The sequence below is a fragment of the Oncorhynchus kisutch genome, linkage group LG3 (assembly GCF_002021735.2).
Source record: "Oncorhynchus kisutch isolate 150728-3 linkage group LG3, Okis_V2, whole genome shotgun sequence".
Taxonomy (NCBI): Eukaryota; Metazoa; Chordata; class Actinopteri; order Salmoniformes; family Salmonidae; genus Oncorhynchus; species Oncorhynchus kisutch.
In genome coordinates this window covers 20833092-20860079 of record NC_034176.2, presented here as the reverse complement: position 1 = coordinate 20860079, position 26988 = coordinate 20833092, and the positions used below count along the sequence as shown (strand labels likewise).

At 40.9% G+C, this 26988-nt stretch overlaps 2 protein-coding genes across 5 annotated transcripts; both read left to right on the top strand.

The window, feature by feature from the left end:
• The first annotated feature begins 903 nt into the window (after positions 1-903).
• Positions 904-17026, top strand: LOC109873300 (zinc finger protein 462). Of its 3 annotated transcripts, none has more exons than XM_031818828.1 (11): positions 908-1213; positions 6699-6747; positions 6975-13027; positions 13124-13404; positions 13833-13951; positions 14158-14310; positions 14588-14837; positions 15106-15242; positions 15407-15630; positions 15842-16445; positions 16552-17024. In XM_031818828.1, exons 2-11 carry the CDS (start codon positions 6738-6740, stop codon positions 16677-16679), a joined length of 7959 nt encoding a protein of 2652 aa, XP_031674688.1. In that variant the 5' UTR covers positions 908-1213; positions 6699-6737; the 3' UTR covers positions 16680-17024. The 3 variants fall into 3 exon arrangements, 2 of the variants coding, with proteins under 2 accessions (XP_031674688.1, XP_031674689.1); XM_031818829.1 differs by having other exon boundaries at positions 908-1215; positions 13127-13404; XR_004208342.1 differs by having other exon boundaries at positions 904-1215; positions 15407-16445; positions 16552-17026.
• Positions 17027-17557: 531 nt separating this feature from the next.
• Positions 17558-26987, top strand: LOC109877391 (major facilitator superfamily domain-containing protein 10). 2 transcript variants are annotated; one of them, XM_020469666.2, is made up of 13 exons: positions 17558-17680; positions 21118-21289; positions 21807-21903; positions 22157-22260; positions 22466-22624; positions 22853-23041; positions 23264-23378; positions 24809-24920; positions 25058-25166; positions 25287-25377; positions 25471-25518; positions 25646-25735; positions 25869-26987. In XM_020469666.2, exons 1-13 carry the CDS (start codon positions 17664-17666, stop codon positions 25970-25972), a joined length of 1407 nt encoding a protein of 468 aa, XP_020325255.1. In that variant the 5' UTR covers positions 17558-17663; the 3' UTR covers positions 25973-26987. The 2 variants fall into 2 exon arrangements, with proteins under 2 accessions (XP_020325255.1, XP_020325260.1); XM_020469671.2 differs by having other exon boundaries at positions 17560-17680; positions 21122-21289; positions 25869-26914.
• Position 26988: the final 1 nt, after the last annotated feature.

The window sequence follows — 26988 nt, the reverse complement described above, 5'->3', positions numbered from 1 at the left end:
CAAACGAAAAGGTCAGACCCTTTGTACGAGTTGTCAGCAGACGCATTGTTATTAGATTGGCTGTAACCTTTCAACCAAATCTCCTGGTGTTTGTGCTTCAAAACACTCCGTGGCTGTCAAGGCCTGTCAGTCACCACAGCATCCTTGTGTGGCAACCTCTCCAGTACCTGCGAACTGAGACAAGGATATCTGCCTGCGATATCGCACAGCGTTTCACCAGTGGTAGTCATCAGGTCAGTTGCGGGACTGATACCGTTAGTGTCATTGTAAGGGGTTTCAGTCCCCCACAAAGCGGGAAATGTATCATCGGAAGCAGAGTACACTCTGTATGTCAATGCTTTTATTGCTGAGACGGCCACAGTGCTTGCGGAAGTGTCCGAAGGACAAGAGAAGTTCATCTCAACTACAGCATTGCACGACTCCAAGAAGGAGGGAAGTTTCTCATTCACAAAGACTGCTGGCTTGAAATCAAGAAACTGCAGCTACGTGAAGGTGACTTCATCAAAAACTGCATGACCTTTGATCAAATGATTTCAGTAAAGTTCATGTGGTTGACATGTCAGAAATGTTTTATAATCATAATGCAACACACTTTGAAAAGCTGTGTATAATGATGGTCAACAACTTGACAAAAGTGATCCACTCCAATGCGCCCAATGAGAGAAGTTTCCTTAATTGTTAATTTTTTCAAAATCTAAAGACACGACCTAGATTTGAGCCAATGTTTTAAGTAGTTGAACATATTATTACTCCAAACAAGTGAAAGTGGCAAACTGACACGTTTTTATTTTCGTCAAAAAAACTTTCTTTCGAAGGTGTGTCTTTGTTTTGACGGCATGCACATGCGCAGTTCGGCCGTTTTAACGCATGCGTTTAGCTAGGCAACGTCGCCATGACATCGCCTACAAGCGTTATCGGGGATTTCTATTGGAGAAGCAGTTTCTGCCTATCTTCATGATTGTACTGTCTTTGGCTTCATCGTTATCGTTGATTGACAGATTTATTTGTACTGCACGCCACCCCCTGGCACTATCGTGACTGCTAAGTTGTTTTGTGTGTAGCCCCTCGACCCCGGCGTTGCTGGTTCTCAGACGGAAGAGGACACATGAGGTTGTTGTAGGAGCGGGAAAAAATGGCGACGAACATCGACTACAGAGCTAACACATTGAGGAATCGAAAAATTGTCTGAGTCTCACCGATTCTCTGTGGAAACGTGTGAGTAGGCTATTCAATCTATTCCATTAACGTCTTTGTAAATGTTCATTGCGGGCCACGTTTTGTAGTTTTTGCTTCGTAACATTTTTCATATTTCTGAACTGGATCAATAGAAAGGCAAAGGGGGTTCCGATTCCACTCCCCTTGCAATTTTAGTTCCTGTTCGACAAGTGACAGAGCTGGGACCGAAATGGTGTAAACTTGATTGTTCACAAGTTTGATTCTAATAAATGCAGCAAGTGTTATTTGGTAAATCTGTGCAGTTATCAGAGTTTGCTATATGTTATCAGGGGTTGCATTTAAGAGACAATCTAGATATATTATGTCAATGCAGCCAGAGCTCAGCTCAAGCTTTGGCTACCTTGCTAATACTGTTGTGTTTAAGCAAATTACCCATTCTAGTATAAGGCTGCAAATGTCCAAATATTCTTGTTAACAATTTCAGAGGTGTTGTCTCGCATGTAACGGATTGTGTGCTGAAGTGTCCTATCCTTTGATCTATTGCTGGGTTGAGGATTTCAAAGGAAAGATCAACTGACATTTTGTGGTTAATCATTTTGTGGTCCTCTTCGATCTGAGGACGAGGCTTATAAACATGCAATGTCTGAAGACACACAGTGTGGCCACTTAGATGTGATTGCAAAGCAATACACAACTCTAGATTTCTTACATACTCATATTATTATTTGATTTATTCTGCTCGCTCTAGCCCTTAACGACTTTAGCTATTAACGCAAAACCAACTTCCAAATGTGCAGACTGCCCAAAATATTTTTGATAGCACGAATACTTTTTTAACTACAACAAAATATAAATGAGTTCCCAATATATTTCAATGGCAATAAATGTGCCATAGATTTACATCGGAACATTTAGGCAATTTAGGTGTATCTCCTCCTACACTATTTAAACTATCAACTTTGAGATGTTCAGACTGACCCAATATAGATTGTTTGCATGCAAGAATGTTGTTAACATTTATACTTTTTGAACTATAAACATTACACATATTAATAAACCATAGGCTTGAATGGGAAGTATTTGGATTTGCCAAATACACAATTTCAGCTATCAATGCCAAACTAACATTGAGATGTTCAGACTGACCTAACTAAATCCTAAACTTTGATAAAATATAACTATACAAATCTGCATAAATTAGCATAAAATAACCCACCAACAGTAACTTTTGAACTATACAAATGTAGATAAACCAGCTTTCAAATGTTAATTTGCATATTAGAACAAATGCCAACTCTAACCCTATCAGCTAGAAACACGAAACTAACTTTCAAATGTGCAGACAGCCCCAACTTAAATTAAGAAATTATTTTTGATAGCATCCATACTTTTTGTACTAGAACAATATTTAAATGCACTCCCAATGCATTTCAATGGCAATAAAAGGGCCATAGACTTGCATGCCAAAATGTTCCCCATGTATCTCCACTTACACGTTTAAGCTATCAACACCAAACCAACATTGAGATGTTCAGACTGACCCAAATTAGATTGCTTGCATTGATTCTTTATACTATTTATACTTTGTAACTATAACTGTTTTAAATTAGCTAAAATTAACATTGCGTGCGCTGCAAAATACATTTAGAAATGTATGTTATTCAATTATTGCGTCAACGAGCGTCTGCGTTGCCAGGGGCTAAAATAGAAGTCCTTTCTATATCTGACACAGATCGCACTGCAAGTCCTGCCTCTCCCATCTCCTCGTTGGTTTATAGAAGCAGGTAACTATGTGCCATCTACTCATTGGTTATACCCACGTGGGTGATTGAAAGATAAACTGTGTTGCCGGTCGTCGTGGTAATACTATGAAAGTTTAGATGCCAATCACCATTTAAGTTCAAAGATTAAATATGCCTGGAAGGAGGAGAGATGACTTGAAACGATTCGGTTGACCATTTTATGTGTGGATTAATTGTCGGAGTAGAGGACCTTGTGCATTTCAGGTAAAATAACAACTCAATGTTTATATCCCAGGACAAATTAGCTAGCAAGTGCAAGCTAACTAGCTAAATTGCCATAAATGTTTAATGCTTCTCGACCTGTCCCCAAATTAATGTCAATATTTGGACCTGCGTTTTGTGATCGCGCTTGGTGTAGGGGGACAAAATTAATTTATGCGCGATGGCGCATGTGCGCAGCCGGTTTGGGTTCCGTGTTAGAATCACAGTAATACAGTGGTAGCTATTTAAAATGGTCCTGCTCCAATTAAGCTACAAGGTCAACTTTAAAATATTCAGGCTATCTTAACTTCAAATTCTTTAATGTTTTTATCAACTATATACATTTTGCATAAAATAACTCACCAACAGTAACTCTTGAACCGTTCGAGCTATAGGTACCAAACCTTTTTTTCACATGTTCAGGCTATCCTATCTGACCACAACTACTGACCAAAACCACACAACTACTAACCACACCCACACATCTACTGACAACAGCTACAAACATCACCCCAATGTTGACATGTGCAGACTGGCTCAACGTAGATGGCTTCTACACAGATTTTTGCTATCATTCCTACTTCATAAGCTGGAAAGCTTGTTGTATCGTCATTCATTTAAATGGAGGAATGCAGGCCTCAACATTAACTGAAATCACTGACACAACTTTCAGAATGTTCCAACTGAAACATTTTAAGAGCTTAAAACACATTATATGGCTTATTGATTATATTGTACTCACTCTAGCCTACTATACTAGCCCACTGTAACCCACTATAATAACTCCACACCTACAAACCTCCTCAAAATAGGTCATAACTAACACACAGCCTTTGAAAACATACTACATCTTGGCCATGTTCTGTTATAATCTCCACCCGGCACAGCCAGAAGAGGACTGGCCACCCCTCATAGCCTGGTTCCTCTTTAGGTTTCTTCCTAGGTTTTGGCCTTTCTAGGGAGTTTTTCCTAGCCACCGTGCTTCTACACCTGCATTGCTTGCTGTTTGGGTTAGAGGTCGACCGATTATGATTTTTCAACGCCGATACCGATTATTGGAGAACCAAAAAAGCAAATACCGATTAATCGGCCGATTTATATTTAAAAAAATATATATATATATATATTTTTTAATAGGAATTTAATTTAATTTATTTGTAATAATGACAATTACAACAATACTGAATTAACACTTATTTTAACTTCATATAAAACAATCAAATCAATTTAGCCTCAAATAAATTATGAAACATGTTCAATTTGGTTTAAATAATGCAAAAACAAAGTGTTGGAGAAGAGAGAAATATGTGCCATGTAAAAAAACTAACGTTTAAGTTCCTTGCTCAGAACATGAAAACATATGAAAGTTGGTGGTTCCTTTTAACATGAGACTTCAATATTCCAAGGTAAGAGGTTTTAGGTTGTAGTTAATATAGTATTTATAGGACTATTTCTCTCTATACCATTTGTATTTCATATACCTTTGACTACTGGATGTTCTTATAGACACTATAGTATTGCCAGTGTAACAGTATAGCTTCCGTCCCTCTCCTCGCCCCTACCTGGGCTCGAACCAGGAACACATCGACAACAGCCAAACTCAAAGCATCGTTACCCATCGCTCCACAAAAGCCGGGGCCGTTGCAGCGCAGGGGGAATAACTACTCCAAATCTAAAAGCGAGTGACGTTTGAAACAATATTAGCGCACACCCAGCTAACTAGCTAGCTATTTCACATTGGTTACACCAGCCATTAGGCTGATAGGCTTGAAGTCATAAACAGCGATGTGCTTTTGAAGAGCTGCTGGCAAAACGCACGAAAGTGCTGTTTGAATGAATGATTACGGGCCTGCTGCTGCTCAGTCAGACTGCTCTATCAAATCAGACTTAATTATAACATAATAACACACAGAAATACGAGCCTTTGGTCGTTAATATGATCGTATCCGGAAACTATCATTTCGTAAACAAAACGTTTATTATTTCAGTGAAACACAGAACCGTTCTGTATTTTATGTAACGGGTGGCATCCCTAAGTCTAAATATTCTTGTTACATTGCACAACCTTCAATGTATGTCATAATTACGTAACATTTGGGCAAATTAGTTCGCAGTGAGCCAGGCAGCCCAAACTGTTGCATATACCCTGACTCTGCGTGCAATGAACGCAAGAGAAATGACAATTTCACCTGGTTAATATTGCCTGCTAAACTGGATTAGTAGTTATGATTGATTGTTTTTTATAAGATAAGTTTAATGCTAGCTAGCAATTTACCTTGGCTTCTACTGCATTCGCGTAACAGGCAGGCTACTCGTGGAGTGCAATGGTTAGAGCGTTGGACTGGTTAGAGCGTTGGACTAGTTAACTGTGCGGTTGCAAGATTGGAACCCCTGAGCTGACAAGGTGAAAATCTGTCGTTCTGCCCCTGAACAAGGCAGTTAACCCACAGTTCCTAGGCCTTAATTGAAAATAAGAATGTGTTCTTAACTGACTTGCCTAGTTAAATAAAGGTATACATTTTTTTATATATATATATATTTTAATTATCGGAAATCGGCGCCCAAAAATACAGATTTCAGATTGTTATGAAAACTTGAAATCGGCCCTAATTAATCGGCCATTCTGATTAATCGGTCGACCTCTAATTTGGGGTTTTAGGCTGGGTTTCTGTACAGCAATTTGAGATACCAGCTGATGTACGAAGGGCTATATAAATACATTTGATTACTGCTGTCACTCACAACTATTTCACAACCATAAATACTTCAAGACTAGCAAGCACACCACAATTACTTCAGTAAATGTCCTTTTCTAATTTTGTGTTCGTTTATGAATGCATGGAGTCAATTATAGCTGGTTGGATTCATGTATGCCTATGGTAAAATATGGCCTAGGCTATGTAAGTGTGTTTTGCCTACATTACACCTGCCTTTCTGGAGTCACCTTATGTCTTGGTTGTTCAGGACTTAAAGTTGGGCTATTAAAATAGTTATGTGCTTTTCCAAGAGGACATTTAGAGCTCGTCATCTTAAGATGCAGTTGATTATGGTTATAATGACCCCATTCTTGTGTGTTGATAAGCTAAAAGTCACTACTTTTTCAGTAATGAGAATGTGATATTGTGCAGAGAGATAGAACTATAAAAATATCACTAGCAAACCATACGTTTTAAGTCTCGACCTGTGACTGTATTTGTTTAGCAACACTTTTCAGTGTGACTAACTGTACTTACAATTTATTAAATGTATACATGACAGTGAACTTGTGGGACTTCCTGCAAAAATGTTATATTCAGATCAGCTATAGGCCTAAATCCTATTCAGATAAATTACACCTATTGTCTTATTAAGTCATTTGGATCGGTTATGGAGTCGCTCAGTTGTGGAGAAGTTGGTAAATGTCTCTCCTTTTATCAGTTTGTTTGCATTTTGCATGTTTAGTCTGGTTTTGCTAGTGTTATGTGAGACAATGTCATCAAATTATTATGCTCCCCCATATGTTTCTCTCCCATTTGTCAGTAAAGTTCTGGGATCAAGAAACTGGCAGAGCCAGGGGAGATGGAGGAAGGTATGACTTGTTGTTCTTCTCATTTTTGACTTGTAAAAAAAAATCTGCCAACAGCCTACCCCATAATACAAGTTGTTAACTGGAGAATGGTGAACTCTATCACCTGCCTTTTTAGGTGCTTGGTTGGTCTGATAATAGTTAGATACATAGCACATGTAATAATTCATATCTGATACACGTATTATTCTGCAGTTGTATAGATTAAAAGCTCTTTTATACACCTACAGATTCCGGGCACCTCGACAAGTCTGATCAAATGACCCACGGTCAACCAGCCTCTCAACAATCCATGTCTCCAAGTCAGTCATTCCAGTGTAACCATTGTGTCCTCCTATTCAAATCAAAATATTTCCTCCTGGAACACATGAAGAAGGTGCATGGCGTTGATGTGGATCCTTCACAAAATGATGGGAGTTCTAATCCCTCAGAGAGTTCCACACAACCTCACAGTAGCACTCTCTACAACAATTCAGAGGAGAGTTTCTCTTGCCGGCATTGTATGTTTACATCTTCCAGTTGGCCTGTTATTATCAAACATGAAAGAACAAATCACAAGGTTTCGGTAAAGGGTCCTGGTAAGGGCAGGACCCTGAATACACAGAAACTGTATTTAAGGGGCAAGTTGCTTAATGTCAAAGTGCCACTGCCAGGGAATAAGAACCAACACAATGTGTCAAGACTCCAATGCAAACAAGGGGAAGTGGGGAGACTGAATTTCCCCAAATCCAAGTCTACCTCAAAAACCATAAACATTCCTAGCTCTAGTCTATTGCTGGAGAACCTGCAAACTCAAGTGGGATCCTCTGAAAATATTTCCAAATTCAAAATTGCGCATGGGTCATCTTTAAATTCCTCACAACTGAAGTTGCCCAACCTCTCAAGGCCATCACGTGCGCATGATGTGACCCTCGTGTCACATGTGCCTTTCCTTAGCTATGACCAAGACGGTGGTAAAGGTGTCTCTAAAGTAACTGAAGAGAGATCTCATACAGAAAGTGAACAGAAGGGCTCTCACTGCTGCTCACTCTGCAACTTTTCTGCAACTTGGCTAGAAGATCTTCACACTCACCAGCGAAGTGAGCACAGTTACCTTTTTTACAGCATGGGGCTAAGTCTGCTGGACGGAACAGCGACAGAACAGCGGGATCCAAAACCTGAAACGTATAATGAAATGCCACTAACAGAGCCATTGGCTAATGCCACCAAGAAGAGGATGCATGTTGACACTGCTTTGAGTCCTGCTAAGAAAAAGATCAAAAAGAGCCCTGAAAGTACAGTCATCCAAAGCAAGCTGTCAGGGGGCACTGCTTTCACCTTTGAGGTTAGTGAGGATGAAGAGGAGGGGGATGCCTGGAGAACTGAACTAGATGCCTCAGGAACTGAAAAAGATGAGCACGATCAATTGGAAAATAGAGAAAGCAGGGACAAACACAAAATACTTTATCGTTGCAAACATTGTGACTACAATCACAGGTCATCTCGCAGTTTGAGCACCCATTACCAGAGAATGCACCCATACATCAGGTATGACTTTCAGTACATCATTAATCCAGATGATTGGACTGCCACCTTCCGTTGCTTGGAGTGTCCTGTTGAGTTTGCCACCCCTGATGACCTCAAGAAGCACTATAGGGATCATCACCCAGAAGTTCCAGATGTGTTCATGATGCGATCAGATCAGCTTGATTTGGTGTACAAGTGCTTTGCCTGCCCATTCACCATTTCTAATGGCAAATACTTGAAACCCCATTACAAAAACAAACATCCAAAACTGAAAATGAGCAGTCCTTTAATGTACTGCAGTTTTACTGCCAAGCCTTCTAAAGACGAACCCTCTAAATCACATTTAGGGCAAACCTCCAGCCTAAAGAATGCAGAGGTTGTCTCTCCTGAGAGGTCTCTGACCCCATGTAAAGAAACTGTTCATATCAACTCTACACCCCCAAAAGAATGTTCTGCTTGCATGGGAGTGGATGAGGAACTGTACCACTGCAAACATTGTGCCTTCAGCAATAAGTCAGTGGTTCTTGTGCTTGCCCACTTCCAAAAAAGCCATCCGAAGGCAGGATTGACAATTGATGACATAAAACAAGAATCTCTTGCCACTTCCAGGGAAGCTGAGGACGAAACCCAGTCGTCTCCTCAAAATATGGTTTTGGAACCATTCAAACTCCCAGAAGTAAAGTCCCCCAACACGTCCCTCTTTAAACCTGATGTTGCACAGGATGATGTAGAGAACGTGTTTTTCTGCCAGCATTGCAACTATGGCAACCTCACAGTGAAGGGGGTGTTGAATCACCAAAGGTCAAGACACAGTGATCTCAATGCTACTGTTGAACAGATCCATTTCCATACTGCGGAGGTTCATAGTCAAAGCAAAGTGTCACAGGGCATAGGAAAAGTCTCACATAGCACTCCCCTCCAAAAAGATTTAGCACAGGAACATGTTATAAAGCCATTCAAACTCCCAGAAGTTAAGTCTCCTAACACATCCCCTCCCATATCCAATGTTTCGCAGGCAGATGAGAGTTTGTATTTCTGCCAGTTTTGTGGCTATTGCAACCCTACAGTGAGAGGCGTTATGAATCATCAGAAGTTGAGACACAGTACTCGTAAGTCAACTGCTGAACGGATCATTAAACATACTGCTGCGATTCGTAGCAACCCCAAAGTGAGAGGGGTTTTGAATCATCAGAAGTTAAGACACAGTACTCGTAAGTCAACTGCTAAACGGATCATTAAACATACTGCTGCGATTCGTAGCAACCTCAAATTGAGAGGGGTTTTGAATCATCAGAAGTTAAGACAGAGTCATCTCAAGGTGACTGCTAATAAGGTCATCAAGCACACTGCTGAGGCTCATGTTCAAAGTGAAAACCTTCAGTCTACTGGATTTGACTCATCAAACTCTTCTCTCAAATCCACTGTTGAGAACGAGATAGCTGACTTGTTTTTTTGCCAGTACTGCAACTATGGCAACCCCAGAGCTATAGGGGTTTTGAATCATCAGAAATTAAGACATCGTTGTCTTCAGACATCAACTAGTCAGATCCTTCAATATACATCTGAGCTTCGTAGTCAGAAAGATAAACCTCAGTCTGCTGGATTTGACTCCTCTCTCCTCACATCTGATATTGGAAATGAGGCAGGTAACTTGTTTTTCTGCCAATTTTGCAACTATGGGCATCCCTCAATGAGAGGAATGTTGAATCATCAAAAGAGAAGACACAGTGAACTCCAAACAACACCTGGCGACATCTTCAGGCATACTGCTGAGGTTGGAGGGCAAACCGAAGAATCCAAAAAGTCTAAGGGAGTCAACTTGACAAATTCTTCTCACATCTTACCTCTTCCTCTTGTGACAGAAGAGGCTGTGTTATTCTGTCAGCTTTGCAACTATAGCAATCGAACCATGAGGGTGGTTGTGGAACATCAAAGGAAAAGACACCCAGATCTTAAAGCAACTGCTAAACAAATCCTTGAATATACCGCTATGATTTTGTCCCAAACTAGCAAATCGCCTAACTCCTCTTTCTTAACATCTGATGTTGTCCAAGAAGAGTTAGATACTTTCTTCTGCCAATATTGTGACTATAACAATCCCACAGTGAGGGGGATTTTTAATCATCAAAGTAAAATGCATTGTGATCTCGAAACAAACGCTGCGCAGATCTTAAGGCATACTGTTGTCGTCCGAGAGCAAACTAAAAAATCTCAGCCAAAAGCAGTGAACTCACCTAACTCTCCTCACCTCTTGTCTCATCCTCTTTTGAAGGACGAGGTTGAACACGTGTTTTTCTGTCAGCTTTGCAACTATAGCAATTCAACGGTGATGGGGGTTTTGAATCATAAAAGGAAAAGACACCTTGATATGAAGCCAACTGCTAAGCAAATCCTTGAATATACTGCTACTGTTTTGGGGCAAATGAGCAAATCCCACCCAGTACGAAGAGACTCGCTAAACTCATCCCAAGAAGAAGAGAGAAAGTTGTTTTACTGCCAGCATTGTGACTATGACAATCCGACAGTTAGGGGTGTTTTGAATCATCAAAAATTAAGACATAGTGATCTGAAGGGAACTGCGGATCAGGTTGTCAGGTATACTGCAATTGTTCCCGGCCCAAATAAAAAATCAACAATGCAACAGCCTAACAGGTCCTCCATGAAAGCCTCACAATCTCTCAAGCAGAAAGCTGCACTGCTCAGGTCCTTGAAGTGCCGCAAATGCTCTTATACTACTCCCCATATATATCTTTTGAAAAGACATCTGAGGAATAACCACCAAGAGAAAGCCCCGATCACTACGATTATACATTGGGCTTACCAAGATGGCCATTTACAGGAAGGTTATCACTGTGAGTGGTGTGCTTGTTCACATACTGATGCGAAGGGACTCCTCCGGCACTACCGGCAACGTCATCCAGATAAAAAAACTGGACTTGAATCCATCATCCTGAGGTTACATGCCGGCCCTAAGACATCTCGATCTAAAAAAATGAAGCCTAACCCAGAACACAATGAAAAACATGATCAGATTATCCTCAGGTTTGGGGATGTTCCAAAGACCACTTCATCTTTTCAGACCGGAGGAGGTGACACACAAGTCTACCCATGCAGAGCGTGTCCCTTTAAGGCTACTTCCATGGGGGGTATAAGCAGCCACTACCATGCAGTTCATCCATGGTCTGTCAAGGAAGATGGGTCTGTGTTAGATGTCATTAGTAGTAGGCAGCCCCAAGAACCGGAGGTCAATGAACAGCTTGATGTTCATGAAACCTTGAGTTCAAGCGAGACATATAGGTGCCCTGTCTGTTCTGGAGAGTTCAACACCCTCCATGGTATGTCTACTCATTGTGGAAAGAAACATCCGGAATATGATTTGAAAGTCCATGAACAGCTTAGTGTTCATGAAACTCCAAAGCCAAACCAGCGATATAGGTGCACTGTCTGTTCCGGAGAGTTCAACAACCTCCATGGTATGTTAACTCATTGTGGTAAGAAACATCCGGAGTATGATACATCAACTTATGAAAGGGAACCTGAAGCGGAACCTAGTACAAGTGAGGGGACTCTGGTATTCAAGTGTTCAATCTGTCCGTATGTGAACTCTCACGCTCATGGTGTTCTAACTCACTGCCAGATGAGGCATCCAGCCGTCAAAGCCAGAACTGAGAGACTTGAACAAGAAATTGTGCACTTCACTGACCCAAATGAATGCCTGAAAGTCCGATCGGGTAAGCGGATGGGATTGGCAGGCTTCCGGTGCAATATTTGTCCAGTCATCCATGCAAAATTCAAGAAGTTGAAGGCTCACTATGAGATGGATCACAAACGATCTGCCGCAAATATATTCAAACCGGCTTTGAAACAATCCGCTGCCATTAAAAAACAATTGCTCTCCAAATACAGAGGCTCCCAGACCTCAATTGCCCAGGCTGCCATTTTAAAAAATGGGAAATCCATCATAGTCAAGTGCCACCTTTGCAAGTACCTTTGCGCCACTAAAAAGGGCCTTGCCTGTCATCTTCGCATTAACCACAGTACAGTGGCTCCAATTGAGGACAAAGAGTTTTCCTACAAGTGTGCTCTGTGCTCGTATACAACTTTGATTTGTAAATACCTTGCAGCCCACTATAGGAGGCAACATGGCAATGCTGCTTTCACCAACCACTTTGTTCCAGCATTCAGACCTCACCGCATTCTTCCAAACTCACCGGACCACAAGGCTTCTTTGAGTCAGGAAACCAAATCACCTGGTGAGAAGATAAGCTGTTCTCGCTGTTTTTTCCAATGTCTTAGTGAAAAAGGCCTGGTCTCCCATTATGCGATTTGCCACCCAGAAGTCTCTCCCAGCAAGCACAAATCTAGCAAACTTAGCCTGAATAACACAGTGCAGTCTCCCCCCAAGCCTAGAAATCATCCCCAGCAACATAAACCTGTATGCAAATTATTTGATCCACAATGTGAGAAAGGCAAAGCATTGCGTCCAGTTAAATGCAAGAAATGCGTGAAGTTATCTTTCAACTCAAATCTGCTGCTAAGTATCCACTACACCAATTTCCACAATGAAGATTTCACACAAGACTTCACTATACTTTCAAAGACTTCAGAGGATGGCACAGAGTTCTACAGATGTGGATACTGTAACCTCCAAATCCAGGGCAGTGCGGATCTCTGCTCCCATCTCGACCATCATAATGAGGAGTTTCAGAAGCTGACAAATGGACAGAAGAGGAAACAACGCCTCAGTGACCCACCGCCAAAGACCAAGCCTGTTAAGGTAAGTGGCACATAATGCAATGAAGTGCAACCCTATGCATTTAGCCCTTTATGCAGCCTATGTGATCCTCAACCTTAATTTATTTTTGTCTTTCAGCAGGAAAGACAAGAACTGCCCGAGGTTCTGACAGCAGAAGAATCGGACAGTCATTGGATTGTGACACAGGTGGAATCTGTTACAACAGGGATGGGTCCACTGGTGTCCCCTTCCCCTGTCCCATCGACAACAGAACCAGAGGGGGGGTCAGTAGGAGAGGAGTGCAACCACTGTGGGCGAACTTTCATGTCTTTGAAAGGTTTACGCTCACATGAGCGGAGCCATGCAGCTACAGCAGCGCTCAAACGGCTGGACAATGTACCTCCTCAACAGAAGCAGATGTGAGAGGAAGACATTTCTATTGTATATTTAAGCAATAAGGTCCAAGGGGGGGTGATTTGATTTGATATATGGCCAATATACCACAGCTAAGGGCTGTTCTTAAACACGACCCAACGCGGAGTGCACGGATACGGCCCTTAGCTGTGGTATATTGGCCATATACCACAAACCCCTGAGGGGCCTTATTGCTATTGTAAACTGTTTACCAATGTAATTAGAGCAGTAAATATGTTTTGTTATTCTCGTGGTATACAGTCTGATATATCAGCATTCAGAGCTTGAACCACTCAGAGGGGAGTATTTATAGTATGTGATAGAATCAATCTTGTAATGTTACCTTAGGTACCACCATACAACATTCTTTCTTGTTTGTATATAAACCATCTGGATAAATCAATTTGTGAAATGTCTGCTAATGTCTCTTCAGGTTTGACCGCCATATTAGACATCGACCCGGGACCATCAGACCCTTCCACTGTGGGCTCTGTCGTTACAGAACTACCATATTGAGCCTCTTGAAGAATCATCTGCTCAAAGTACATGGTGGTGAGACAACCTTACTGCTACAGCACAGAGACAACCTTACTGCTACAGCACACTGTCATTGTCACAACTTTTCAAAGGCTTAAGAAAAAATGTATCTCTGCCAATTTTACAGAATCTGATACTGTATGAAATGTTAATCGAATTGACAAAAGCTATGGAAAACATCTTAAACCTGTTTGCTTTTTTAATCTGTCTTGCTGGAGTAGCTCAGGACCCATCCAAGAACCTCCCTTCCTCCGTGACCGGTAGCGAGAACAAGGAACACACCCTGAGTGCCGCTGAAGAGACCCAGAACCTGCTAGAACCTCAAGAAGGCAACCAAATGTCTGATGATTCTGAGGAATCAGACCTCACTGAAAGCAAGTGCTCCCTTTTACATTCATTGTTTTGAATTATTAAACTTCATGATTAGAACACTTCCTCTAAAATATGCAAATTTGTTATGCAGCATACAGACAAGACAATCAGTATAGCTATACAAACCCAGATTTTTGAAAAATGCATTATGTCTTGTATATATACTCCTCAAGATTATTTTGCCATTAGCACCTCCCCTACCTTTCTGTAAATCAGAGAAGTAATCTGCTGAGTGTCAATGTAATGTGGTACTAATATCCAGTGTATTTTCCGTTACAGAACCAGTATACTCGGAGCCCCCAGATGTCCAGAGGCAGCTCAACCACTACAGGCAGGTGGCTCAGGCCAAGGCCTCCAGCAGCCCTCCAAGCCCACAGACCACCAGGACCACTCAAGATGGCTTACTCGTCTGTGAGTTTTGTATCTACACCTCAACACACATCAAGAGTATGCGTCGACACTACATAAATCGCCACAATGGGAAAAGGCTTGTGAGGTGCAAGGACTGCTCATTTTTCACAGGCTTCAGGTAATATATTATTTCCAGAAGAATTTGCTCAAATGCCCATGCTTGCCTTTGCTGTGTCATATTTGTTGCTTAGTATACATATTATTGCTATGTCTAAAGAATAGTGATTGAACAAGAAACACCTGTGACACCTAGTATTGCTACATTAACTGACTCTTTAAATGATGTACAAATGCTTCTTGGTCTCAATTGTTGCCATCTATTAAGCCTCAGTATGATATATTGCCAAATTTGTGATACCATTTTTTTCTCTGAATGCTTACATTAGGAAGAAGTTGGATATGCACATAGAGACGGCACATGCCGGTAGCCCAACAGAAGCTCCTAAGGAGCTACACTGCCCTCTCTGTCTTTACCACACCAAAAACAAAAACCGCATGATCGACCACATTGTCCTCCATCGTGGTAGGTGTTCTTGTGGTATTGTTCAAATAAATCCATGCTTTATTCATCATGACACTCATTAGACACCTTTTATGGCTGTCTACCATTTATTCTGTCTTATACTTGTCAGTACCACACCTAGACTTTACACTGCTGATCCTGGTTTGTTAATTTTTTTAAAACAGAGCAGCCAGTGGCCCCTATAGAGGTGCGTCGTCCGAAGCTGTCACGATATCTCGAGGGTATCGTGTTCCGCTGCCACAAGTGCACCTTCACCAGTTCCAGTGACAAGAAACTGCTACTGCACATGCTCAAGCACGACGATATCAAGCCCTACAAATGCAGACTGTGCTACTTCGACTGCACACAGCTGAGCGAGTTGGAGGCACACCTGTGCGATAAACACCAGGTTAGTGTTCTAGCTACACTCTCCTTACACCCCCTCAATCATGACTCCCATGCTAACTAGACTGTGGCTCTAATCAGAAACAGCTCCTAAGGCACAGAGGACTGTGCCTTAGGATTTCAGACTTGATGTATCAAGTCTTCTCTGTTGAGTCATTTGTCCTTCTGTAGCTGATGTAAATATGTAATCTTCCTTGTGGTGTTCTCTCCGGGAGGTTGTGAGGAACCATGAGCTGGTGGGACAGGTCCATCTGGAGGAACTGGAAACAAGACTGAGCAGAGTCAACGGGGAGGGAGAACAATTCATGGACTGTGAGGAGACCCAAGGGCAACAAGATGAGGTGAACAAAGATGGCGATAAGGAGGTGGCAGAGAACACAGCCCAAAACAGTGAATTCCAGGATTTTAGTAATGACAAGAACCAAGAGGGACAATATAAGAAATTCCAAGAGAAGGTAGAGGAACATTTAATGGACTGTGAGGAGGAGAACCAAGAACCTGGAGAGATGGACATAGAAGAACAAAACATCCAATATCATGAGATGCCAGTGCTTAAAGATGAAGCCTGCAACTATCACAAGATGCCAGTGCTTGAAAATGAAGAGGGCAAAGAGGAAATGCACAGTAATCATGGTGCCACACAGGAAAATGAGGAGGAGGCAGTGAAGACTGACCGTCTAAAACCTGAGTGCGATAATAAACCGGAGCAAGGGTCTGAACAGGATGAAAAATATGAAGAAAACCCCAAGAGTGGCGAGAAGCAAGATCACGAGGTGGAGGAAAACAACAAGGAAAATGGCAACATATCTTCACCAAAAGGTAAGTCAAATTTGACCTGAAACTATTGACATCCAATGAATCAAACTGTTTCTGGTTCCCTGTCAGGTGTTTAACTCTGCTTCTTATTCTGTTATCATTCCTGTAGATGCCTCCACTACCCTGAAGATAATTCCAGTGACCAGAAATGAGAAAGCACTTTCCTGCGAGCTCTGTGGCCGGACTCTCATGAACAGCACTGACCTGGAACGGCATGTGATGCGCCATGGCTTGTAACTCTGTGTTGGTGCAACTGATGAGGATGTATTGATACTGAGGGTGTTGCTGCTTAGAAATGGGAGACATGTCATAAGAGGGCTGCTTTTAACAGCAAGCTGATTATGTAAAGTTCAATTGAATAATGTTTTATTGTCACTTGTTGCATACTGTTTCCACCTGTAACTAACTTCTTGACTGGAGACACTGCAGCTATTGTTGTAAAGGACATTCTTTTATTATTGTATATTATGTCATGCCAGAATGACTGTTCACATTTCCAACATATTGGCTGTTTTGATGCTTTGTAAATATGTTGATCTTGTTGTCTTTTAACATTTCTGTAATAAATGACTTTACCCTAGAGCTATTCTATTTCATAGATATTTCATTTGTGAAAACGTTTTTCCTCATTTTAAGGATATGAACTATTCCTGAACCAATCAAGACAAAACATTTTAAAGGAGGACAAAGCAATGATAAAATCATTGACTAGGGAAAGAAGTGCAATCGTTTTTGTAAATATGTACAATTAATGGTGGATAGTGGCAACAGCTCCTGTGAATCTGCATTGACTTCACAAATTCTTACGTATTATTTTTCTCATACAAGTAGCCAGTTTGTTCATAGCTGGGCCCAGTATCCCAAAAGCATCTAGGGGCTAAGTGAATCGTTAGAACCATTGAGATCGATGGTGCTAACGAAATGTATGCCTTTGAGAAACTGGACGCAGGGCGTTTAAACATGTGCGGTTGTAAGCGGCTCATTGGGACGTCCCTATCCGATTAAAGTTTAAATGTAAAATGGTAAGGTATGACGTCGCAAAGATTCCGCATAGAACTGACATGCATGGATCAGTGGAGGCCTTGCTTCTGTGCGCATACGTCACAATCTTGTCATCGTAAACGATAAATGAAACAAGACACCGCTTCCTGGTCCAGTCAGTTTGAGACTTCGAGAATCAGATGAGTTCACAACCCTAAAGCAAGCTGCTCGCAAATTGATATGCCACTGGATTTAGGGTAAGTAAATGCATATGAAAAATGTATGGGGAATCTCCATGCATGGCTGATCACATTGTAACAACTAAACTCAACTCCATGCTGAAGGAAGTTTCTGATGAACCGTTGGAGTTCATCAGAAACTATTGCACTTCTTTCCCTAGTCAATGATTTTAGCATTGAGTTTATTCAGCTATAACAAACTTTGATTACAATAACTTAATTAATGTGCTCACTACTTTAGGATGCAATGTATACCCCTGTTTCCATTTGCGATACATTAACATTTTGAGTATTTTATTAAAACGCATTTTATCCATAGGCTAAGCCTACAAAGTTGGTTAACACCCATCTGTCTAATGTCATGTGTCTGTCACACGTAATAATATCCATATAATTCCAATCTTCAAATGTAGTCCGGTTTTGAGTGTATTCGGTCATGAATGGAATTATATTATTTCCTACTTCCTCGAACATGGTCTTGCCTCACCACCTTGTTTTGTCGTTAACTCATTCTCTGTGAAGAGACTTGCACATCCACCGTCCAGCGAGGAAGACTGAATAAGGATGTAAACAAGCATTTCCCTAACGGATTAAAATCAACCACGATTTACCGTGGAGCTGAGCAGCGAATAGTGTGGCCAGCCAGACTGGAGCTCCGACGTCATTATCAAAAACTAAAATTTCAGCACCCAAAGAATAGCCCGCAATTACACACGACATTGTTGATAACTTCATCTCTGAATAATGTTTATTTGATATGTTACTGTTTTGCTTTTGTTGTTTTGTTTTCTTTTCATGTATTGTGTGAGTATATATATATATATATATATAATCAGTAATAAATAAATAATGCCCTAATCTATGGATTTCACATTCCTGGGCAGGGGTTCAGCCATGGGTGGGCCTTGGATGGCATAGGCTCCACCCACTGGGGAGCCAGGCCCAGCCAATCAGAATGAGTTTCCCCCCCAAAAGGGCTTTATTACAGACAGAAATACTCCTCAGCACCCCCCCACCCCCCTCAGGTGTAGAAGCCGGATGTGGAGGTCCTTGGGCTGGCGTGGTTACACGTGAGGCCAGTTGGATACACTGCCAAATTCTCTGCAGTCAGCATGCCAATTGCATGCTCCCTCAACTTGAGACATCAGTGATGTTCTGTTGTGACAAAACTGCAAATTTTAGAGTGGCCTTTTATTGTCCCCCGCACAAGGTGCACCTGTGTAATGATCATGCTGTTTTTTGTATTTATTTCAGCTAATGAAACATGGGACCAACACTTTACATGTTGTGTTTACATTTTTGTTCAGTGTAATTGTTTATTGATGTGGTCATGCAGGGCTCATCAGTGAAAGAGACTGGGTCTTAGCATGACTCCCTGCTTAAATAAAAGTTAAATAAATCTAGCCTTAATCGTAGTATACCCTTCAGGGCAGCAGACTGGGAGATTAAGGATGGCATTGGCATTGGAGAGCTGCAATTCTTATGACATGTGAAGGCCCACTAAGTTGCTGGCATTTCTTGTCAAGTTGTGTTGGTTCATTGTAGTGAACACCTACCTACCTGCCTTATGCGCTTGTCATCATGTGTGGTTGCATCCTCCTCATACACCATAATGTCAACATATACAGCAACTCCAGGGCAGACAGTCAGGATGGTGGACATGATTTTCTGGAAAAAGCAATGTGCCAGCGTAACCTGAACAGCATAAGGGTGCACCAGATCATCCCCCAAAGCCAATTCTTCCTTTGGCCGCCTTTCCTTCCAGTTCTCTGCTGCCAATGACTGGAACGAACTGCAAAAATCATTGAAGCTGAAGACTCGTATCTCCCTCACTAGCTTTAAGCACCAGCTGTCAGAGCTGCTCACAGATCACTGCACCTGTACATAGCCCATCTGTAAATAGCCCATCCAACTACCTCATCCCCATACTGTATTTATTTATTTATCTTGCTCCTTTGCACTCCAGTATCTCTAGTTGCACATTCATCTTCTGCACATCTACCATTCCAGTGTTTAATTGCTATATTGTAATAACCCTAACCCTTTGCCACCATGGCCTATTTATTGCCTTACCTCCCTTATCCTACTTCATTTGCACATACTGAATATAGACTTTTTCTACTGTATTATTGACTGTATGTTTGTTTATCCCATGTGTAACTCTGATGTTGTATGTGTCGAACTGCTTTGCTTTATCTTGGCCAGGTCGCAGTTGCAAATGAGAACTTGTTCTCAACTAGCCTACCTGGTTAAATAAATAACAAATGTGCATCATGAATGCAGTGAGCCAGCAGAAGGTCATGTTAGATTCAGGCACCCATATTGGACTAGCCATGAATCAATGCTCACTTGTAAATGATAAGGAGGTGTTTTTAGAGCCCTATCCTGGAGGTACACCGTGTGGTGTAGAGCTAGGGAGAGGGTGTCAGAGTCGTGGGTTGGATTATCTTCCCTTTCATTGGAGCCCCCGAGTTGCATCCTTGATCTTCAGAGGCTTGTGACTTGGAGTACTTGGTGTTGCCATGCCAAGCTGTCTGTTGTCTTTTCTATATCCAGACTAAGGAGATAGTGTAATTATGGTAGGTATATTGGATTCCCAACATAGTTGAATTGCACAAAAATAGTCTAGAATACAGGTCATAACAGTACATAAATCTGAAAGATGTCTCATTTAAAGCATATATACAGGTGTTTAAACAACCATTTAATGGTATTGAGGCAGCCATATTCGATTTTGGACGCTATATTGGATTTGGAGTGAAATCTAGGGGGGGTCCCTAATGTAATTGCAAGAGTATGGGTTGAACAAAAAACAAAAAAGACAGTTTTCAGTGTCTTAGAGCTGATTTAGATTACAATAGCCACAACATCAAAAGATGTGTAACTGTATGTATTTTGTATATTAATCAGATACCAAAAAGTAAAGCTTACATGGATCATAAATATTCATACTTGATATTTCCACCTATTGTATTTCTGTGTTTACGGGTCTATCTTTTCAAGATGAATTAAGATCTAATTATGTTTGTTTATGTAGTGCAGACAACTGAGCTGACTACTTAAATTTCAAATATTTGCAATATCAGAGCTTGTAATATTGGGTTACATGCGGCCCATCCTCCCTCCAGCCAGGCATTATTCTGCACTTCTTTAGTTGTCACGATGTGTCACGATGTGTCACGATCTATCAATTTAACCACTTTTGCAGTAAACTATTTTTGCACAACCATCCATTTAATAAATGGTAGACATAAGAGACATGGTTGTGTTTTGTTCTACTGCGGTTGGGGGATCTCAAACTATATCCCGTTTTGAGGACTGGCCGCTAGCCGGGTAGTAGTTCAGTGCCATTTCGTCTTCAAAAAGTTTAGTATTAACATCTCCATTAGGCGCTGACACACATGTATGCATCCCATACAATTATAATCTGAAAAAATCCTGTGTTTTTGTTTAAGGAAGGAGTTTAATCAGAAAGGAGCAATGTCAAGTGAAACGGGATCTGAAGAGGCCGTTGGCTCCTCAAGAGTCATTACGAGTGTTTTCTTTGCCCTCCTCTTGGACTTACTGGGATTCACCCTGATCCTACCTCTCCTCCCATCTATACTGGACCACTATGGCCAAACAGAGGTAAGTGCTCATGTTTGTCTGAGCTCAGTGAGCTGTCCTTTTTTATTACAGTTTAACATTTCAGCCAACTTTAAAGTTACCCATGATGCATCACAGTCATCACGGTTTTTAATTATCTGGAACATGGCCAATGTCTGTTAATAGTAAATGTGAGCTCCCCTCTTAAAATCGAAATAGTTTTCCTCCCCATCATTATCATCATGAATTAAATACTTTAATTTCATTGTACTATATTGTGAAAGACGAGCATTATATTTGCAATAATGTTAGGTTATCAATGCAATTTTCCATTTTGGTAATATGCCAACTCCAGAAACTGACATTTGATGCGTTTCTTTGTACACAGAATTTGGGGCCTCACTCTAGGGAGGACAAGGCATGCTTTGTGTGATTAAACCTTTCCATGAGACAGCATAACAAAATTACACACTTGTCAGCTGATCGAGTGTGTGAAATTTATCAGATTCAGATCTTGCACTCATTTGTAAAAAATATTTTCACGTTTTCCCCCTAACAGGACAGTGTCTATCAGTCACTACAGAGTATTGTGGACTGGTTCAGGGAAGCTGTCGGAGTTCCAATGGAAACAAAATACAACAGTGTCCTCTTTGGCGGTACAGTAACACAACACACTTTATTTGTTGTTGTTACAGTTGAGCAAAAATATTTTGATGTCTATATTTAGACAAATGGCATTGTTCAAAATAGTAGCTTGTCTTGTGAATGCCAGAAATAGTGTGGTGTCTGTGTATTAAAATGTGTGACTTAAAATTGACCAGATGTTGTGTTATGTCTTAAAATTTGCCAGAATGCTCAACCAGAAAGGACCATAATCACAGATTATGCTCTCTCCATTCTATTGTTCAGGTCTGATTGGATCACTCTTCTCTCTGCTGCAGTTCGTGTCGTCCCCTTTAACTGGGGCTGCATCGGATCATTACGGCAGAAAACCGCTACTCATTCTTACCACAGTTTGTGCAATGTTATAGAAATGCAGTTGATTTAAATAAGTGACTTGCCATTTTAAGAATATTTCTATTGCTTTTTCATGGCTATGAAACTGGTTAACATATCAGTACATATCTTGGGCAACTCTCTGTCCATTTCGGTGTGTTATTTGCCCAGTTTGCCAGCCTGATTTGATATGGTTTTAATTGGTATTTTTTTGTGTTCCAGTTGGGATTGATGTCTTCTTATGCAGTCTGGGCAGTTTCCCGTAGTTTCAGCATGTTCCTTTTGTCTCGGGTGATTGGGGGTATTTGCAAGGGTAATGTGAGCCTCTGCACTGCCATGATTGCTGACCTTCCTTGCCCGAAGGCACGAAACAAGGGAATGGTAAGCACTGTGCATAAAGCTCATGCTATGATTTTTTTTTTAAAGACATACAGTACAGTATATGCCATTCAGGACTGAAAGATCTTGATTGAAAGGAGATTGATAATTTAGGAGTATGATTGACCACGGACCATGCGCTCTGTATTGCACTAATACACGAGTTGGTCTTTCTTTAGGCCTCGTGTATGCATTCTTTTAATTTGGCAATGCATATTTTGTTGTTGTTAGATGATGGTTGGAATTGCCTTCTCGTTGGGATTCACGGTAGGCCCACTGATGGGGGCCTACTTTGCCATTAACTCCAGTAAGGAGGAGGTATTCTACCATGGCCCAGCTGTACTGGCCCTGGTCTTCAGTGCTGCTGACCTACTCTTCATCATTGTTATGCTGCCAGAGACCCTGCCAAAGCAGAACAAGGTGCGATTTCATTGGTATAGCTCTTAGGAGAAACTGAAAACGGCACACTCGAAACTCATCACGGGTTGGGCAGTGTGCTTCATTGCACAGAAAGTAAAAGCCTTGGTCACTCACTTATCTTCTCCCAGTAATGTTTTAATGCAATGATACTATACACAGTGTTTAATCCATATTAGTAAGCGTTTCTGTTTATTATTTCTGACAAGACTGGTATCTGCTCAGACCCAGGTTTCCTCAGTGACCTCTGGGATCCAGGAATCAGGAGATCTTCTCAACCCAGTGGCTCTGTTCCATTTCTCTGCCCTCACAAGGACAGAGGACCCACCCTCTATAGAGAGTGAGTGCATATTGATTTACGTGATATTTGTACAGTATGAAATAATTGTCAAACTATACACGGAACAAAAATAAACGCAACATACAACTATTTCATAGATTTTACTGAGTTGCAGTTCATATCAGGAATCAGTCAATTTAAATACATTCATTAGGCCCTAATCTATGGATTTCACCTGACGAAATACAGATTATCCATCTGTTGTTTACATACCAAAAAAGCTAAGGCCGTGGATCAGAAAACCAGTCCGTATCTAGTGTGACTACCATTTGCCTAATGCAACGCAACACATCTCCTTCACATAGATCAGGCTATTGATTGTGGCCTGTGGAATGTTGTCCCACTCTTCAATGGCTGTGCGAAGCTGCTGGATATTGGCGGGAAATGGAACACACTATCGTACACGTCAATCCAGAGCATCCCAAACAGGTTCAATGGGTAACATGTCTGGTGAGTATGCAGGCTGGAAGAACTAGAACATTTTCAGCTTTGAGTAATTGTGTACAGATTCTTGCGACATGGGGTCGTGGATTATCATGCTGAAACATGAGGTGATAGTGGCGGATGAATGGCACGACAATGAGCCTCCAGGATCTCGTCATGGTATCTCTGTGTATTCAAATCACCATTAATAAAATGCAATTGTGTTCGTTGACCGTAGCTTATGCCTGTCCCTACCATAACCCTACAGCCACCATGAGGCACTCTGTTCACAAAGCTGACGTCGGGCAAACTGTTCAGTTACGACGCCAAACTGCAGTGGTTACATGTGGTCTGCAGTTATTGAAGCCGGTTGGATGTACTGCCAAATTCTCTAAAACAATGTTGGAGGCGACTTATAGAAGAGAAATTAACATTCAAAACTCTGGCAACAGCTCTGGTGGACATTCCTGCAGTCAGCATGCCAATTGCATGCTCCCTCAACTTGAGACATCTGTGGAATTGTGTTGTGTGACAACTGCACATTTTTAGAATGGCCTTTTATTGTCCCCAGCACAATGTGCACCTGTGTAATGATCATGCTGTTTAATCATCTGCTTGATATGCCACACCTGTCAGGTGGATGGATTATCTTGGCAAAGGAGCAACTCTCACTAACAGGGATGTAAACAAATTTGTGCTCAACATTTGAGAGAAATAAGATTTTTGTGCATATGGAACATTTCTGGGATCTTTTATTTCAGCTCATGAAACATGGGATCAACACTTTACATGTTGTGTTTATTTTTGTTCAGTATAAAATATCTATGTATATATACAGTAATATATAAAGACCCACTAGTCTGTATAATGTATATCTTGTCAAGATCTATGCTTAGTAAGATGGACAAGAATCTATTGAAAGTACTTCATAATAACCAAAATATTGTGTTGAAATGTACCACAAAGCCTTTTTTATTTGTCCCTGTCTTTTTTCTCTTGGACAACAGAAATGCAGAATCTGAAAGTGTTGGGCCTCATTTACTTCACATATCTCTTCCTCTTCTCTGGTCTTGAGTTTACATTGAGTTTCCTCACCCATCAACGGTTCCAGTTTACAAGGTATGGGTTTAGGGACAAAGAAGGTCAATCCTCAGTCTATTTAGCTCCCTACACTCCAATTTATTTGAATCTGTTCAACCAAAAAGAGGCTACCTTAACTCCTTCAAATGTGCTACGATACTCTTCAATTTTTGCAGCATGCAGCAGGGTAAGATGTTCTTCTTCATGGGTATCACCATGGCACTGATCCAAGGAGGATATGCCCGTAGGATCAAACCAGGGCATCACATCAGGACTGTTCGTCTGGTAAATATCGTACTCATTACGACATGGCTAAGAAATCCGCATCAAGAAATCTTTTAAATAGTCAAGAATAGCTCTGGTATACATTTTTTGGCCAAAGTCTGTATTCTTAATGTATTTTAGGCAATCATATTACTGATTCCAGCATTTGCTCTCATTGGACTGGCATGGAATTTGAAGATGGTTTACATAGGTTTGATTTTATACTCATTTGGTAAGTTTTCATATCTTCAAAGTTCATTTAAAAAATAAACTAAGTATATCCCTGAGGTGATTTTCCTTTACTCAAACATCTTCTTTGTCACAGCTGCTGCCATTGTTGTCCCTTGTTTGACAACGCTGGTTTCAGATCATGGTAAGATATCTAACTGTACTATCATAACCACTATGCACTCGCTCTCTCTTAGATACACACACACACACACACACACACACACACAAATCAAATCAAATCATTGTGTAACACGAAACTCTTCTTCTAGGTTCAGCCAATCAGAAGGGCACAGTGATGGGAATCCTACGTAGTTTAGGAGCCCTGGCTCGAGCACTGGGCCCCATAGTGGCATCCTCAGGTGACTTTCTGCATTGAATGTCACATTTTGTAACCGGGCAGAAAAATATTATGTCAGTTGTCAAAGGCTGTGATTTGTGAATAATTTGAATTTCATAACATTTCTGCTGAATGTCTATTTTATTTTTTTGCAGTTTACTGGATTGCTGGAGCAGAGACCTGCTTCATTATCAGCTCAACTTCTTTCATCATACCTCTGGTTTTACTGAGAAGACTGGGAGGGCTCAAACAAGAGTGAAGAGGGTGCTAACAAGCCTTAACACAGGAGCGTTAAAGGGTTCTACAACGACAGACTGTTTCAGAGATACTCCAGACAGCTTTGATATGGTTTTGTTCATTGTTATTTCATTTGTTTACATTTGCTTGGAATGCAAGCTATGAGAAAATAAGTACATATATCATTGACAAATTGTGGTAATATTTTTACATTTTTTTATTATAAGTAGTCCATGTATTTTCTTCTCTCTAACCACAAAGCCTTGGCAAAAGATACCGTTACGCTTGTCTACACTGAGCTGCACTGAGGTAGAATTGCAATCACCCTTTTCCTCCTCATACTAGCGAGCAGTAGCCACTGCAGCCATTATCGGAAAACTAGCAGTATTTCAATCTTCTTGATGGAGCAGTGTTGATAAAGGTAGGATTTGGAGTACAGTCACATATCCCATCCCTGCATTGAGGCACGTTTTCCGACCACATCTCGCGCTGGCTCCACTGTGTCTTAATGTAACCATGATTGCGTTCCGACCTCAGTGCAGCTCAGTGTAAACAAGCCTTGCCATGTAAAATTGGCTTTGTATTTTGGTTTCTGATGTTATACCGTTGAAGTATGTCATATCCAGATTTTTTAAAAGAAAGAAAATATTCTCTCAACGTGACAAAGTATCTTGTAGAAATTAAATGACAGCATCCAAAATACATTCAATTACGACATTTAGGACTAGCTCATACATTAAAAGGTAGAGCCTGATTGTATCTGTTGACTTTTGCATATGCTAATGTTTCTGTCAGAGTTCTGTAATAGAACTCTATAATCAGACATTATTTGTTATAATACTATGCTTGATATTGTTGAGTAACACTATGGGAGTATATTTGAGGTACTATTTGTTTATTACTTAAGAAAAGTAAATCAATGAGCTGTTACAATTAAAACATAACAATTTTATTTTTAAATCAATTGAATGTAGTATCAGTATTGAGATTATTCAAAATATCTTTATCTATATTAAAAAAGCTCTGAGTTTGTGTGAT

Excerpts from the sequence above, each read along its gene's own strand:
- LOC109873300 (XM_031818828.1), top strand. Across the intron at positions 14,838-15,105 it reads TCATTTTTCACAGGCTTCAG|GAAGAAGTTGGATATGCACA; the intron begins GTAATATATTAT and ends TGCTTACATTAG. Across the intron at positions 15,631-15,841 it reads ACCTGTGCGATAAACACCAG|GTTGTGAGGAACCATGAGCT; the intron begins GTTAGTGTTCTA and ends TCTCTCCGGGAG.
- LOC109877391 (XM_020469666.2), top strand. Across the intron at positions 22,625-22,852 it reads AGGCACGAAACAAGGGAATG|ATGATGGTTGGAATTGCCTT; the intron begins GTAAGCACTGTG and ends TGTTGTTGTTAG. Across the intron at positions 25,167-25,286 it reads ACATCAGGACTGTTCGTCTG|GCAATCATATTACTGATTCC; the intron begins GTAAATATCGTA and ends AATGTATTTTAG.